The sequence below is a fragment of the Megascapheus bottae genome, chromosome 15 (genome assembly GCF_031878675.1).
Source record: "Megascapheus bottae isolate mThoBot1 chromosome 15, mThoBot2.hap1, whole genome shotgun sequence".
Classification (NCBI taxonomy): domain Eukaryota; kingdom Metazoa; phylum Chordata; class Mammalia; order Rodentia; family Geomyidae; genus Megascapheus; species Megascapheus bottae.
This window is the reverse complement of record NC_143523.1, coordinates 15,891,067-15,907,389: the sequence shown is the minus strand read 5'-3', so window position 1 is coordinate 15,907,389 and position 16,323 is coordinate 15,891,067. Positions and strand designations below refer to the sequence as shown.

The 16,323-nt window shown below is 48.8% G+C and overlaps 1 protein-coding gene across 2 annotated transcripts in view; it reads left to right on the top strand.

Moving 5' to 3' along the window:
* Nucleotides 1–11,847: 11,847 nt before the first annotated feature.
* Mxi1 (MAX interactor 1, dimerization protein) overlaps nucleotides 11,848–16,323 on the top strand; it is a 66,898-nt gene continuing 62,422 nt past the window's right edge. Inside the window, exon 1 of one of the 2 annotated variants that reach the window (XM_090345911.1) lies at nucleotides 11,848–12,349. In XM_090345911.1, the coding sequence (XP_090202037.1) occupies nucleotides 12,067–12,349 (283 nt within the window). In that variant the 5' untranslated portion in view covers nucleotides 11,848–12,066. Of the gene's footprint in view, nucleotides 12,350–13,777; nucleotides 13,868–16,323 lie in introns of those variants that run through there. The other variant, XM_090345916.1, reaches the window with a different exon arrangement.

The window sequence follows — 16,323 nt, the reverse complement described above, 5'->3', positions numbered from 1 at the left end:
CACCCCTTCAATATTCTCGTCCCCCTTCGGCTTACCTCTTCCCCGTTTTCTTTATTTTGCGAATATCCTGGTTCTTTGACTAATAAGTTATTTCATATTCAAAATAGGGCATTCCTCTATTAAGTTATGAGACTCTTCATTCCCCCCCCTTTTTTTTTTGCCAGTCCTGGGTTTGAGCTCAGGGTCTGAGCATTGTCCTTGGACTTTCTCAAGGCTAGAGCCTCAGCACCACTTCTGGCTTTTTTTCTGTATATGTGGTACCCAGGAATTGAACCGGGTCTTTGTGCATGCTAGGCAAGCACTCTACCACTAGGCCAAACTCCCGGCCCCTCTTCATTCCCTTTCTTTCTTCTATTTTCTTCTTTTCCTTCACTTAGTAGCACTTAGGTTTGAACTCAGGTCCTTGTATTTGCTATGCTGCTGGAATACTGAACCCTCTAGCCCTATTTTTCACTGGTTACTTTTCTCCTAGTGTCTTGCTTCCTGCCTGGGTGGACTCAGGCACCATCATCTGCTTACTTTTCGGGCTTTCTGATATGGAAGGACTCACAGGTATGCATCACTGCCTACATGTTCACTCCATGGAGATGGAGTCTCGGGGACTTTCCTGGCTGGGCTGGGCTGGCACACCTCCACACATAGCTTGGGATATCCAGGCATGATCCATGAGCAACTGGCTCTGCATCCTTTTTAACTCCTCTGTTTCAGATTTCTTCCTCTGATTCCCCCTATGGCAAGAACATGTAGAATTGCTGATTTCTTTCTGTGAGGAAAAAATAAAAGTTCAAGTTCCTCTCCTAGCCTCCCTTGTCCTTGAGAAAGGTATCATGTTAAACTGTGAAGGGACTGGAGTTCCCCCTATGGTTTCTATTAACTACAAGGAGAGGACTCTCATTACCAATTGATAATTGAAGGTCCTTGCTCAATATTCTGTCTGCTTGGACATTGTCCTGGGAAGTATTGGGTGCCTTCCTAGAGCTTGGCTAGGCAAGGCAGCTCACTTGGCCTTTCCCAGCGAGACTGTGAGTAGGATCAGTTTTTCTGTTGGCTGTAAGAGCTTTTTGTCTTGTAGGCTAACCCTTCCCTGAGAACCAGGATTTTTTGTTGTTTAATCCTATAGCTCTTGCTGTACACTGATGATTTGTGCCTATAATCATAGCTACTCAGGAGGCTGAGGTCTTGAGATCATAGGTCAAAGCCAGTCTTGGCAGAAAAGTCCAAGAGACATTTATCTCCAGTTAGCCACTGAAAAACTTGAAGTAGAGGTACAGCTCAAGTGGTAGAGAAAAATAGCTTAGGGACTGTGCTCAGGCCTTGAGTTCAAGCCCCAGGACCATCACACATGCAAACAACAACAAAACAACTTTCAGTTCTTTGTATAAGTTTGCTAGCTTCTTCAGCATTGTGTCTGGAATACATAAGGAAAAAATAAAATCCAGAAAATCTACCACTGTATGGTTGTTTGTGTCTTGAACTCCCTGGCCAGACGGTCTTTTCCTTTCTTCCTTTCCAAGATTTATGTTTGTTTTATATGTAATATCCAAGCATTTTAGCTGCGCTTAGAAGTCATAGATAAAAGTATGTCTCCCCCTCACCCATTCCTGGAAGTTCTTTCCTGTCTGTTTTTATTTATACCTCTTAACCAAAACAAAACGCTTTGGAATTTCAGTATCATTCCAAATTTTAGCATAACTTACCAACATTTTTAAGTCCCCCAAATCCTTCCCTAAGAGAATGTCTTCAGAGGAAATTTTGGGTCCAATATTTCCAGAGAGATGATCAGGCTTGGGTAATTCGAGGATTTTCTCTGGTTGAATCTGTTATCACAGTAAAATTACCCCCATCAAATGGTATTAAGTCATAGTAGTTCAAAGAGGGAAATGTGTGTTACTCTCAGAAACGCTCACCCACACACACTACCATGACTGGTTTGTGGATCTTGTTTTTAACCATGCCAAAACTCTGACTATGAGTGCATCATATCCCTCCAGTTAATGTTCTACAATTCCCGCCTTACCTTCTAAGTTGTCTCCCTGGAGATGCTACCTAAATTCCTGTTGTGTTTCTTTCTGCAAGGGCAAGTTACCCCAACTAAATCAGAAACAAAGCTCTGGACATTACCAATAAAGGAGGGGTTTCCTTTGAACTATAGTCCTTTTAAACTCTGTTTCTCAGAGATTTCCTGTGCAGCTTCAAAAGGAGTTCATAGGCACGTTGGGTCTTCACCTCAAGTCCTAACGGCAGAGACAGATGTTTACTCAGAAGACTGCTCAGGAATGCTTGTAGGCTATGTTTCCTGGTTAAGAATTGAAATCCCTTTGTAAAATAACATAAAGATAAATTTTTAATTACACTTTTAAAAATGTAATAAAATCCCTTCTGAGGAAATATACTAAGAAAATGATTTTACTCACTAGAAGTGAGAGACACAGCTGCTTCTCCAGTTCTAAACCCAGTGGCAGGAAACTTCTGGAAACTTAATGAAGATTTTTCCTCTGGTTCCCAAGTTTGTTCCACCCTGATGTTGGACACACATGGACAAAACACTGTCAGTTGCAATTGGACAAGATGTAGTCTTTTATTGCACTATTGCTTCAGTCGCCTGGGGATTTGGAAAAAGAGAAATTGGGGCGGGGGTGCCTAATGGAGACAGATGGCCAATGCAATTATCAGTTGAAAAACAGGTTTGTCCTTCAAAAATGACAGCAGCAGTGGACTCTCAATGGCAGGCGAAATTTGAAAAAGGATTAGGAAAGGATTACCTAAGAGAAAAAGAACAGGTGCATGTAGGTCTCTCTGATGAGAGGGGAGGCGCGTCAGCTTTTGAGTGACAGCCTTCACACTGCCCTTTCATATCTCTGTTCCTTTTGTACCCACGTTCTTCAACAGTGGTCAGTATTGGTGAGTTTTAAGGCCTAGTAAAGAATTTGGGCAAAAGGTAGAATGAATACAGACTTTTCTACTCATTCTTTGAAAGGAAGGGATGTTAATGATGTACTTTTTTTTTTAAGCAAAACAGATGTGCACATACACCTGAAAAGAAAGAAGGGGAAAACCACAACACTCAATGCAAAGCTCTCTACCTATGTGAGCCCTGATGCTCTCTGTCAGACCCTGGGGACATGGTAGAAAATGCTTCTCAGTACTGCCTGGAGGAAGGCTGTGGACTTAAAAGCCAACATTTCTACAGTTGAGCTGATCACAGAGTTATGGGTGCAAGGGGTTATCTGGCCTGCAGCTCTCTGACAGATGTGGGAAATGAACCCCGAGAGGGGCAATGACCTGTTGAAAGTCATGACTAGTTTACTCACAACTAGAGTTCATGAAGTTATGTCCCTTTTGTCCACCTCAGCCTCTCCCTATGTGCTAATAGCAAGCCTATTTTCACAGGTGTGGCCAATGGTTTGGTTTTCCTCAAAGCCTCACTGGAAGACCCCAAGCCTGGGCTTCATTCCATTCAGCAGAGGGACTCCTTGCAGAACTCCAGTGCTGACTCCCCACCCACAGGGACCAGCAGTGCCTGCTCTCCTTTCACTGCTAAGCCTTGAAGGAAGAGTCTGCAGAGAGCTTCTGGGAAAGATAGGTGATGCAGTAATAACAACCCCTACCTCGTAAATGCCTCGCCAGTCATGGGCACTGCGTAATGCATGTCATAGCTCTGCTGTCACTTAACCTATCTGGATCAACACGCTTACCATTTGTTTTCAGTCTCCACTTCTTCATCTGCAAAATGGGGGAGATGATAGTACTCGTAGAATGATTTTAAGGAGAAATGAAATGTGATACATGGTGAACAGAACCTGGAATTGATTAAGCATTTTATAAATATTAGCTCTTGCAATTATAGTATTTTTTAAAGCCATGTTAGAGATTGAACCTAAGCATGATAGACAACTGCTCCATCATTGAGTTAAACACCTACCTCAAATTGCAGTATCTTAGTAATATGGGCTAGGCATGGTAGTACATGGCTGTAATCCAACTTGTGTGTCTTAGGCAAGAAGACTGGAAATTCAGAACCAACCTAGATTACAAAGCAAGACCCTCTGTCAAATGTTTTTTAAAAAGAATCTATGTATATAAAAGTGCATGCAGGTACACACACATACACCCTATACACAATATGGGACCAAATTACATATGTTTATAATGTTCTTAAAAGAGTTCATGTACAAAGCATGTAAAATTAAAATTCCCATGATTAGAAGGTATTCTTCTTAATATAAGTTCAGTTGAAGATTTCAAGAGATCAGTTTCTTTAAGAATTTGAAGAGTGAACCAGGAAATGGAGAATTTCCTAATTCCAACTTCTGTGTTTGGGATTTTCAATTCCATTCTAATTTAACAATGATGTGATTAAGTATCAAAAGTCTAATGTAGGCTCCTGAAACTCTGCCAACATGTTATTCTCATGTGCCTGCCTGTCTGCAATGGGTGTGTTTTTAGAATGTAGTTATATGGAAATAGCCTCTGATTATGTTTCTGACTTTTTCAGGTAGGTTATAATTTCAGACAGTTGTTTTGACGTGACTCTTTGGCAAGGCACGTGTATCTGAGATCTTTGGAGCTCTGTGAATTAGAATGACAGATGACTTGAAAAAAAATACTATTCTAGGGGTTAGGTGAAGCTCAAGAGTAGATCATTTGGGGCTGGGAGTGTGGCCTAGTGGTAGAGTGCTTGCCTAGCATGCACGAAGACCCGGGTTCCATTCCTCAGTACCACATACACAGAAAAAGGCAGAAGTAGTGTTGTGGCTCAAGTGGTAGAGCGCTGCCTTGAGGAAAAAGCCCAAAGACAGTGCTCAGGCCCTGGGTCTAAGCCCCAGGACTGGAAAAAAAAAATAAAAGAGTAGATTATTTGCTTAGCATGAGTAAGGCCTTGAAATTGATCCCCAAGAGAAAAAAATTTTTCTGACACATAATGGGATGTGCCTTGCTATTGTAGAAACACGAAAAGTATCAGTTACATCCCAACAAAAGTTTATTTCGATATAAGAGAGAGAAAGGACACATGAAGGCACACCCTTCCTCATTCTTTTCTGACCGTTCCTGTGATGGCTGGGAGGACTTCAATCTTCCTCCCGCCTAGTGTGGAGCTGACATCTCACTGTCTGAAAGACACAGCGTCGAAAGTGCAGCTGTGGTGTGTGTGGGTGCCCAGGTGTGTATCTGTATCCACTGGCCTGCAATGTGTCCTGGGAAGGTGGGAAGCTTTGGCTGTTTGAAGACACCTAGCGTGTGGAAGCATCGGTGACTTCCGCTGGAATGATGTGTGTGTTGAGTACATTGCTCAATAATCTGTTGTCAAAAGAAACCTGCTCACTTGAGAATGCACCAGCTTTGTGATCCATGCGAGCTGTGTCTTGAGTCAGGAAAGGAAGAGGACCATCTTGTAGGCCTTGGGTAAAAGAAACCCAAAAAATAAAAACGAAGAGAAAATAAGTATTATAGGGGAAGGAGGACAGTAATGGGCAGGTGTCCAGACCACAGGCCAGGAGCTAGAAGCAGCAGATTTGTTTATCTCTGAGCATAGAGGTCATGCTCCGGGACTTTTCATCTCAGTAGCTCCTAATCCCAGATTCTAAGGCCTTGGGTGATGTTAAAGACAGGCATGTTAAAGACAGCCTCTTTACTTTTATGTTGGTACTGGACTTTGAACTTATGGCTTGTGTGTGCTAGACAGACACTCTTCCTGCTGAGCCTATCCTTCTGGCATACTTTGTGTTTGAAAAGAACCAATGAGAAGCAGGCTGTTCCCAGAATGAAGGCAAATGAAGTGATTTAAAATACCACTTGAGAATTTTGCCACCAGTGCTTTTATGCAGATCCAAAATTAGATGGGCAGTGACATCAGGGCTATGATTCGTGAATATAGGAAAGAAGAATTAATGAAGTTTTTTCAGAAGGGAGGAAAGAGGTGGTCCCCGACCTACTGATACTCCTCTGCAACAGGACAATGAGGACAGATGGCAGAAATTACACGATGGTGCTAAGGAAGGGTGGCTCCCCCTCTGGTCTTCTGTTTGTTTTGGTGCTGTTCCTTGGGCTTGAACTCAGGGATTGGGCACCTTCCCTGAGCTTTTGTGCTCAAGACTAGTGTTCTACCACTTGAGCCACAGCTCCATTTCTGGCTTTTGTTTTTGGTAGTTAATTGGAGATAAGACTTTCATGGATGTTCCTGCCCAGGCTGGATTCCAACCATGATCCTCAAATCTCAGCCTCATGAGTAGCTAGGGTTATAGGCCTGAGACACTTGCACTCAGTGCCTCTGGTTTTACTCTTGGTCTCATCTCTTTGTTCCTGTTTTCCCTGAAGAGCTTTCAGATTCTCATAGTCCAATATTTTTCCAACATGTACATAATAACATTTTAGTTCTCAACGTTACTTTATAGATACCCTTTCATCACAGACAGATGCTGTTGTGTCCACTTTGTGTGAGAGGGGAAGGAGTGTGTGTCAGGAGTTCAGACCATTTATCATAATCAAACTACTCTTCCTTCCCATCACCCAATGGCTGAATTTTCCTTATTAGAACTTCGTTTCTTTAACTGGAGGCACTGGCTGCCTTTAATTTCAAATGTCTCTGGGAAGAGTTGAATTTAAGCTGATGTTAGTCACTTATACTCCAACTTACAAAAAAAATTCCAATTTCCTGCTAAATCCATTTTTTCAGCATGGCAATATTTAGGAAATTGGGAGTTTAAAGAACATTGTGAAAATCTGAGTGGGAAAGGCCAAGCACTCCCTGGTGGCTCATGCCTACAATCCTAGCTATCGGGAAGCTGAGATCTGAGGTCTGGTAGAAAATTTTCTCACACTCTCCAATTAATCTCCAATTAACTAGCCCCCCCCAAAAGCCAGAAGTATAGATTAAGTGCTAGAGGGCCAACCTTGAGCATAAAATCTAAGCAAGAGTGTGAGGCCCTAAGCCCAGGCCTCTGTATCAGAAAAAGAGATAGAGACAGAGAAAAACACAGAGAGACAAAGACAGACAGACAGACAGAGAGAGAGACAGAGAGACAGAGAGACAGAGAGAGACAGAGAGACAGAGAGAGACAGAAAGAGAGAGAGAGACAGGGACAGAGAGACAGAGACAGAGAGATAGACGGGGTGCTTGAAAGAAAATGCCCCACAATTCCCAATTTTAAGCCACAGCCTTTGTTGCCTGGTGATTTTGGTTTTAATCTGCATCAGAGGCATCTTATTACAGAGGAATCCCACCTCGTCACCAGATCTGCTACCAACAGTAAGGACAAGGAAAGGATAGCTGAGCCTCTGCTCTTTTTGGTAGGGGAACCTCAACCATGTGGCTTCAATGGGTTTCTTGGCTTCTCCGCAAAGACAGCATTTAAGTATTTAAACTTTAATGTAAATGTTGCAGAAATAGTTTCACAGTCTGTCAAATGTGTCTTCTTGTCACATTGAAGCAAAGGGACCCTGAAGAGCCAGCTCCAAGGTTCTGAGCAGGCAGGGAAGGGCATTCATTCCTTTCCTTCTCATGACTGAAGTTCTTGTTTTGGGCCGTGCCTGTGTTGTGCTGGGTTCTGGAGCTGGGGGAGTGAGGCACACTGCAATCTTGTGATGAGCTCATAGCCAGCAAAAGCCTGGGAATCCTGGGAAATGGATGGGAGAAGCTCAAGACTTGGCTGAGCCAGGAAGGACCTACCAGACTTGGGGGTCCAGGAGAAAGGAGGACAGCATCTAGGAGAACAGACACAAGGTGACAAAAGTGATCTTCCTTCCATGTAGAATAGAGACTTGCCCCTGGCCTGTCTATGCCCACTAGTGCATGTATAGTGACTTATGGGGAGTGCTTGAAGAAAACCAGTCAGCACTTCTAAGCCAAGGCAGAGTCTTACAGTTCTCCTTGTTCCTGCCATTCATAATCCCTAACTCTGTGTCCTTAGCCATTCCACTGAGCTTTCTTAACCAGCAAAGGCAAGGTTAAACAACACCCCCCCCCCCAGATAAAAGGAACTGGCTTAGCTCACTGCTGGTTGATTCCTTTCCAAAGAGAAAGACACCCCAAGAAGAAAAGCATGGCTAGGAAAGCTCTTGGAATTAGGATTTAGGTAACAATGCAAGGGACAGAAGATCTCTTGATGGTGTTTACCAAGTCTGAGTACAAAGACCACAGAGCAAAGAGCAGGGAAGAACCTCACAGGGACATTCTAGTAAGGAAAGGAAAGCCAGAGGCTGGAATGCCAGACAGGCAGAGGTGGCTAGAGGGGATGGTGAGGGAGAAAGAACTGTGCTAACGAGTCCAGGACAGGCCAAGCGGTCCATACCAGAAGAGTATCCATCCCCACGCAAGACAGGGAGTGCTCAGTGGCAACCTTCTCAGTAATTAACCATCTTCTGTGTACATCAAGACATAATTACAGGCAAAACAACTCCTTTGATGTAAGCATATAGAATGTCTCAGGGAGAGAAGGGTAAATAAAAGTGAGAACAGTCTTGCTTTACGATGCAAATGAGGTTGATGGAAAAATATTACCAGACAAACAAATAAAGCCAAACAAACAAACAGAAAGTTGGCAAAACAAGTTTCAGGCTGAGCAGGCACCCCAGATAGGCTGGGCCACCCTCAGCCACATACCAGTGTTACAGTTGAGCTCATGGGACATTTTTGCTCTTCTTTGAAAGCATTCACACACCTTCTACTCAGGATGGCTGCCTTCCCACTTCCTACCTGTTCTCTGCACAGATTCTCAGCAAGTTGCCAAAAAGGCCTGTTTACTTCTAGAATCAAAGGCCAAAAGGGGGCTGCAAGAGGGTTTGAATGGCTCCTTCTGGGAAGCAAAGCTAATCGGGAATGGAGCTGGGTTTGTAACCCAGCATCCTGGATGCCTGTCCTGTGATATAACCCTAAAATACCATGCTTTCGGTTGGAGCCAAACTTTATTGGAGAAATCTGTTAATTGGAGGAGAGAAAAGGGGGAGGGAGCAATGCGATGCTAATATGATTTAACACTTGATGGACTCTGAAAAAAATAATAATAATAAAGAAGGGGCTTCAGGCGTTAGCTTGGCACATTCATTGTCCCAAGCCCATGTTACCAAATGGAATATATGCAACTAAACTTTATACAAGACTCTGGGGGGCACAATCGCAAAGACTCCATGAAACAAAAAGGCATTTCTCCTGCCTGCACTGTGTCTCTTGTGGTGCCATTGTCTCATGCTTAGAACTCACATAATAACAAAAAACAATGCCCTACGATGGGGAGAAGACTTGATTTGGCCTCAGTACTGGTGTTTTCCATGGGAATGATGGTGGGGGCTGGGATGGACTGTGGGAATAGTGCAAATCAGCCCCCCCCCCTTTTTTGGTAGATTTTCTTCAAACCATTGTTTATTTTGGCTTTGGCTGGATCTGTGGCCCAGCTTGAAGATTCCCACTGGGCTTTCTGAAACTCACAGACCTATGAGAGATAGAACAAGGATAAATAAATAATTACGAAACACCCTTCCTTTACCCCAGCACTTACGTGTTGGGCGTGTCTGTCTCGGTGGGTGTACACATGCATGCATGTGGCTTGCGGTCCTGTAGATGTGACCCGTCCCACCACTAGGGAATTAAAGAGAAGCCAAGATTTTGTCTGAGTTAGCTGTTTTGTTGTATTGCAATCATCTTTCATTTGGGGCAAGGGAGATCAGAGCTGTTTTACACAAGCACTAAATTGGCATTGGATAAAACTGGTTCAAGATTGTGCATTCCCAGGGCCTTCCAAAAAGTCTTTAGATGTTCGTGGACATTTAAACATTTGGTTTATGGTTCTGATAGAAACTAGAAAGTCAGTAATTGTGCTGACAATGGACAACAAACTTTTGTCTCACAACTCTTAGAAGCTTCTTACCCTAGCCAAAGGAGGCAGAAATCAGCCATGCAAAATCTGTCACAAGATGAAAAATGAGCTAGGAGTATGGACAGAATGATTGCATTAGGGCCTAAAACATGAGTGCATTGGCTTTCAAATGCCAGTCACGGATTGTTCCTGTCATATCAGCAGCAGGTTATTATGTTTTTAAATTTTTATTTGAAAAAACAATGTGTGTGTGTGTCCATGCACATGCATGTTGCTACATATACACACACCACTGGGGACCAAACCCAGGGCACAGCACATCCTAGGCAAGCACTCTACCACTGAGCTACATCACCAGCCCAGATTATAGTTTAATTTAAAACTTTTTTAAATTTAGAAGTCCAAGCGCCCTTACCCTTAAGGTGACAGTGTTTGGATGGGCTGGTTGTAGAGATCGCTTTCAATAAAATGCAGGAAAGTCTTGTCCATTTCATTTCTCCCTTAGATTCAAGTTACATCAGCCTTAGAGGACGCAGACTCTGGCTAGAAAATGTCTTACTAGGGAACTAGGGATGGAGGTGATAGGAGCATTTGCCTAATCTTGACCCTGGCTTTGATTCTTAGCATGAGTCAGGGGGCCAGGAGGGGACACACATGGACACACAAACACACACACACACACACACACACACACACACTTACTATGGACTCACAATGTGTTGGATGTAGATATGATCTAATCCACACAATATCTTATCTGAGGTTTCAAGCCTAGGGAAACATAGGCCCAGACAGGTTAATGACGTTCACTCACATCTTCTGCCTGCAGACCATCTGGGACTAGAACCCTGTCAGTGACCCTCTAGAGAAGTTCTCAGCTACCCCACCACCTCCCATTCCACTTTTCAGGCTCAGAAACCCTCCGTGGGGGCCAGCAAGTGTAGCAATGATACCATGTCTTTTGGGTTAGGGATCTTCAAATCCAAAACTTGGATTCACCTTGGGGAGGGGAGGAGGGTCCTAGGATGCCATTTCTGCCTCTGTAGCCTTCTGACAAATACAGGGGAGCCAGTTGTTAGGCACCCTGATGGGAGCTTTGCACAGCTGGACCAAGGCTAGGAAGAGTAGTGTGGAGTGATGCTTACATCTCCTCCCCTTCCTGGAAAAAAAGGGGGTGTTGCAAAGAGAGAGTAAATCAGGGATTTCATTTGTCTGTGTGAACACACACATAGCACAGGTGTGTGTGTGTGCGTGTGTTAGAAATGTTTGTGTTGGGGGAAAGGAGTTCCTGGTTACACATGGTGATCCAATTCTCATCTGAATTGGACTTTTTTTTTTTTTTTTTTGCCATTCCTGGGCTTGAGCTCAGGGCCTGAGCACTGTCCTTGGACTTTCTCAAGGCCAGAGCTCTACCACTCTGGCCTCAGCACCACTTCTGGCTTTTTTTTAGGTATGCGCTACCGAGGAATTGAACCCCCGGGTCTTTATGCATGCTAGGCAAGCACTCTACCACTAGGCCAAACTCCCAGCCCCCTGAACTTTTTGATTTTGAGATAGAGCCTCACAACGTAGGCCAGGTTGGTCTCGAACTCCCGGTCCTCCTGCCTCAGGCTTTGGTGAATGGGCTTTTGCTTTTGTTTATACTTTTTTTTTTTAACGACAAGGACAAAAAGAAAGAAAAGTAGAAGTCAACAGCAGCTACTGGATGCGACCTACTGGGTGCCAGGCATTGTCCTGGATGCTTTCCTAAGTATTGTTTTTCTGTAAAGACAAAAAAAAAAAAGGGGGGGTTTATGCAGGTGCACCCAGAGACGTGGAGCCTTTTTTTTTTTTTCCATCGCAGTTAATACACTTGCGTTCTCGTTGGTGCTAGGATTTGGGGAGAGGCGGGGACGGCTGTGGGGACGGGCCAAGGGCGGTCCCTGCCTTGAGTCTCCACCTTTATTTTGACTGGTCAGATGGCGACCGGCTCGCACTAGGACCCAGTCGCCAGAGCGCCTCCGTCTGTCCTGTAGGTTCATTCAATCTCCCATACACACAGACCCACAGAGAGACCCACACACACTCGCACACACGCGCACACGCACCGCTGCACGCAGCCAGGCTCGGGAAGTCAGGCCGGCCCGTCGCCCGGGAGGCTTCTCCGCTCGGGCAGGCCGGGTCTCCCCGGGGGCCCGGAGCTCGGCGGCTCGCGCAGCCCCGCACGGGGGCGGGGGCGGGGGGGCGAGCTCGCTCGGCGGACCCCAGTTCCACCACCATGGGCAAACGCGGGCGGCCGCGCAAGGAGGCGCGCAGCGAGGGCGCGGGGCTGGGGCTGGCCCCGATCCCCACCGCGCCCCCGGCCGCCGCCGCCGCCGCTGCGCCCCAGCCCCCGGCCCAGCCCGACGAGCTGGCGGGGGCCAAGCCCCGGTGCCCCTTCTCGGACATTTTCAACACCAGCGAGAACTCGATGGAGAAGCACATCAACACTTTTCTGCAGAACGTGCAGATTCTGCTGGAGGCCGCCAGCTACCTGGAGCAGATCGAGAAAGAAAACAAAAGTAAGTTTCGGGGGGGAGGGCGCCCTGGCAGCTCCTCGGCGCCCCGCTCTTTCTTTCTCGCCCACTTGGGCGACCCCTGTCGCCTGGCTCGGCCGGGGTTCCCCCCCCTCCTTTCCTCCCCAACACACACACACACACACACAGAGCCACCCTCGGCAGCAAAGCCGATGACACCGGAGAAAGGACACGCACGCACGCACAAAGCTGCTAAAGATGTAACAAAGGCGGGCGCGGGGGCGCGGGGGCCTGTCCGTCCGCGCGTCCGTGGGTCCGTCCTTCCCAGGCCGGCTGTGGGGACCGCCGAGGCGCGGGGCCGGTGTTGTTTGCTGGCCACGGGGCCCACACAGCTTTTTCTCTCCGATGTCGCCTTTCTTCTTCCCTTTTTTTTTCTCCCCCCCCCCCTTTCCAGAGCCTTCTCGGGCAGACAAGTGTTGTTGTTTTGTTTTGCTTTTTTTTTTTTTTTGGTTGTTCCTTCCTGAATCGGGGAGAGGATTCCTAGCTGAAAGTTGGAAAGCTGGGGAGGGGGGGAGAGATCCGAAAGAAAACACACCGATCTAGACACACGCACGCACACGCGCGCACACGCACACGACAACAATAACAACCACCACCACCGAGCAGCTCTCCACCGCCAGGGCTCCGGCTCGCCCTACCGTCTACTTCCATCCGTGTTGTTTGTCTCTCCCCCCTCCTCCTCTCTCAGCGGGACTGAGTCCAGGCCGTCTCGTCCACGGTCACAGTCCCCCCCCTCCCCGGCATCCTCGAGGCCCCGGGGTGCCATTACCCCCAGCCCCTAAAGAAACAGGCCGGCGGGACCTGGCAGCGCCCGCGGCTTCGTCCCAGCCCCGCCGTGCTGCGCCCGGGAAACTTGGCGAGGGGGACGTGGCTGGAAGGAAACTTTGGGATCTCGCCGAAACAATAGTTGGGGAAGAAGGTGTGGGCTGCTGTGGTGGACGGTTGTCTTTCTTTTCCGGGAGAGCCGGCTCCCGAGTGATCGCGCGGGGCAACGCCAAGGCTTTCCTGGGTCCATTTCTCCCCCCCCCCCCAGCCATTCCGGTGGAGCGCGATGCCGGGGGCGGGGGCTGCTAGGAACCCCACCCTGGCCTGGCTTCCTTTTCGTATTTTTTGTTTCTTTTTTTTTTTTTTTGTCTCTGCCAGCCGAGTCCCAGGCAGTCGGTTCAGTGCCCTAACGGGGGCACGCGTGTGCGATGTCTCCACCACCATCTCCGAGAATAATAGCTGTGAGAAGGAAGGGCAGACGAGCAGACAGACTAGAGGAAAATGGGATGCTTGATCTGTCGGAATAAGTAGGTAGATCAATGGGAGCGAGCGAGAGAAAGAGAGATCCGATTGCAACGTGTCAGATCTTGTACAGCCTCCCCCCCAACACAACAACAACACACACACACACCCCTTCGCCCACCGCCGCCCCAGGCCTGGAGGGTGCAAAGCAGCCGTGTGTTGGCAGCGCGATTGTGCAGACGCAGTGAGACCCAAACAAGGATTTGTGTCGGGGAGGTGGGTGGTGCGTTCTTTTCTTTCTCTTCTTGCCTGTTTACTCCCGGGTGCTTGGCTGGCGAGAGGCGCCGCGTCGTGGGTTGTGGGGCCCAGAAGCTGAGCGGTTACTTGGGGAGGAGTGGGGGGGCGGGGGGGGATCGGGGGTAGTTTCGGAAAAGCCAGGACCGGTGCGGAACTGGATGCGGACGCCGTTTTCTTCGGTGTGTTTGCTTTTGTTGCACGGGGGGAGGGGCGCGGTTTCTGTAGTTGCCCCTCTCGGGTGCCGGGTCTCTCGAGTCTGTCCCGTGACGCCGGTTCCGACGGGAGGGCACCTTGGCAGGGAATGGCGAACCTGATCCGGCCCCCCCACCCCCCCGCCTCCTCCATGCGAGGTGAATTAAGGAGGTGGTCAGGGCTTCCTCAGGGTCCCGTGCCTCCCCCCCCCCCCCGCCGCCCCTTCCACTTTCGTGTCCGCAGATGGTCCGAGACCTGCACTCCCCCCCCCAACTCCACCCGCCCCGCCGCCCTGGCGGCCGCCACCTCCTTGTTTACCCCGTGCCGGGGATCCGGCGTGGCCACCAGTCACGTAAGCAGAAAGCCGGGCGCGCCGGGCCGGGCTGCCCAGTGCGGGGCGGGCCCCTGGCGGCCAAGTGAGGCTCCCGAGGCCCGTGAAGCCGAGGGGCCTCCGGATCCTGAGCACCCCAAAGTCAACTTCGTGTGCGTGATCGGCACCTCGGCCTCGCGACACCCCCTTCCTCTGGCCCCGTGGGAGTGTTTTTAAGCTCTCGCCTCTTTTCGCCGCCGCTTGTTTGGCTCTACACGATGTGATGCCAACGGCCCCCAGATTTCCCCGAGAGCGTGGGGCGCTGCGCCCGGCCCGGCTTAGGCCCTCGCCCCCCTCGCCAGCAGCTCCGGCAAGCGGCAGAGGGGTGGTGTGTGTGGAGGGAGGGGGGGTAGTGACCTCCAGCAAACTCCACGCAACCATCCACCGGACCCCTTATTATTTCCCTTCTGCAAACACGAACGGCCCCACGGAGACCACTTTATCCCCTCCACTTTCCTCCTTGCCCGCGCGGAGGACGGCGGGGCGCTACGTCTACATCTGTCGCGTCTTCTTGCGGGCGCTTCTCGGATGCTGGCGGCGCTCGCCGTTGTTTTCTGCTGGCTGCACACAATGCCCGCGCGTCACGGCGGCCCGCGTGTGCGCAGCACTAACGCGAGCCGGGGGGGGGGGGTCGTGCGTGCGCCGGGCTCGGGCACTGCGGGTCGCTCGGCGCGCGCGGGGCTTGTTTTGCTCCCGAGCTCCGCTTTCCGAAACGCTTACATCATTCAGTAGTTGGGGCGGGGGGGGGGGGGGGGTAAGGAGAGAGATCTGGGCGTTCCGATCGGATTCCAGCATTCCCCAGGTCCCTGCTTTCTCGAAGGCAGCCAGGACCCGAGCTTTTTAATTCACCAGGAAGGAATATTCAGGTTATGTTTGTTTTGCAAAGTCTTTTCTTTCTTTCTTTCTTTCCTTTTTTTTTTTTAAGGTCACTGCTGCAAAGGGCATGCCTAGCCGGCTCAGGTGCACAGCCTCCCCGCCTTTATTTCAGCGAGTTCCCCTGTAATCACAGGATCTCAGTTTCTCCGCCTCCTCCTCCTCCTCCTCCCCCTCCTCCCCTACCCCCTCCCAGCTGGAGACACATGGTTTCCACATGGAGACAAACTTCTTTCCTCTGACTGGACTTGACCTAGCTGCACCATCCAGCCAATAGGCAGCGGCAGTCTCTTCTGACGTCACGCGTTGCTGGGGCCGGAGGCTAAGGGGCGGAGCCAGGATGCTGGCCAGGAAATCTCTGGGAGTTGTAGTGCAGCCAGCTGGTCCAATCTTTTCTTAAAGGGCCGTCCTCCCCAGAGATCAGCGTGTCTGGCCCTCTGAGTCTCCATTTCGGTTTCTGTGAGCCCTTCCCGAGATGCACGGATAAGCAGTGGTCACGAGTTCACACGTCCCATTTTCTCTGGTTGCAAAGTTCTTACTTGGCCCAGAGCTTGCCTTATTTTTCCATTATAGCGAGAACCGCTTAATTTGCTTTGCCTTGTTGAGCTTTGCATCCTAGAAGCCTTGACCAAGTTATGTCCGCAGTGAAGAAGTATTCCCAGTAGACTGAGTTAATTTGAAGAAGGGATTCAGTGCTGATCACCTTCTGTGTACATGGCTACTGGATTCCCTGGGAAAAGCAGGTACTTTTCCCCAATGTGTCACCTGATCCAAGGCCTTACAACCAAATCCAACACCTCCAAAATAGGAATCCTGGAGGCATGATCCTGCCAGTATTCAGAAAGTCTCTGTAAATAACCCCTGGCCTCAGCAGCTAACATGCCCACGGGATCCATGGGAAGAGTAGACCTTAAGGACTAATCATTTGAAACGAATGATTTGGTCTCCGTTCTGGCAAAGCTTATAACCAAAAGGGAAGAAGAGTCGCAGGGAGGTCTAT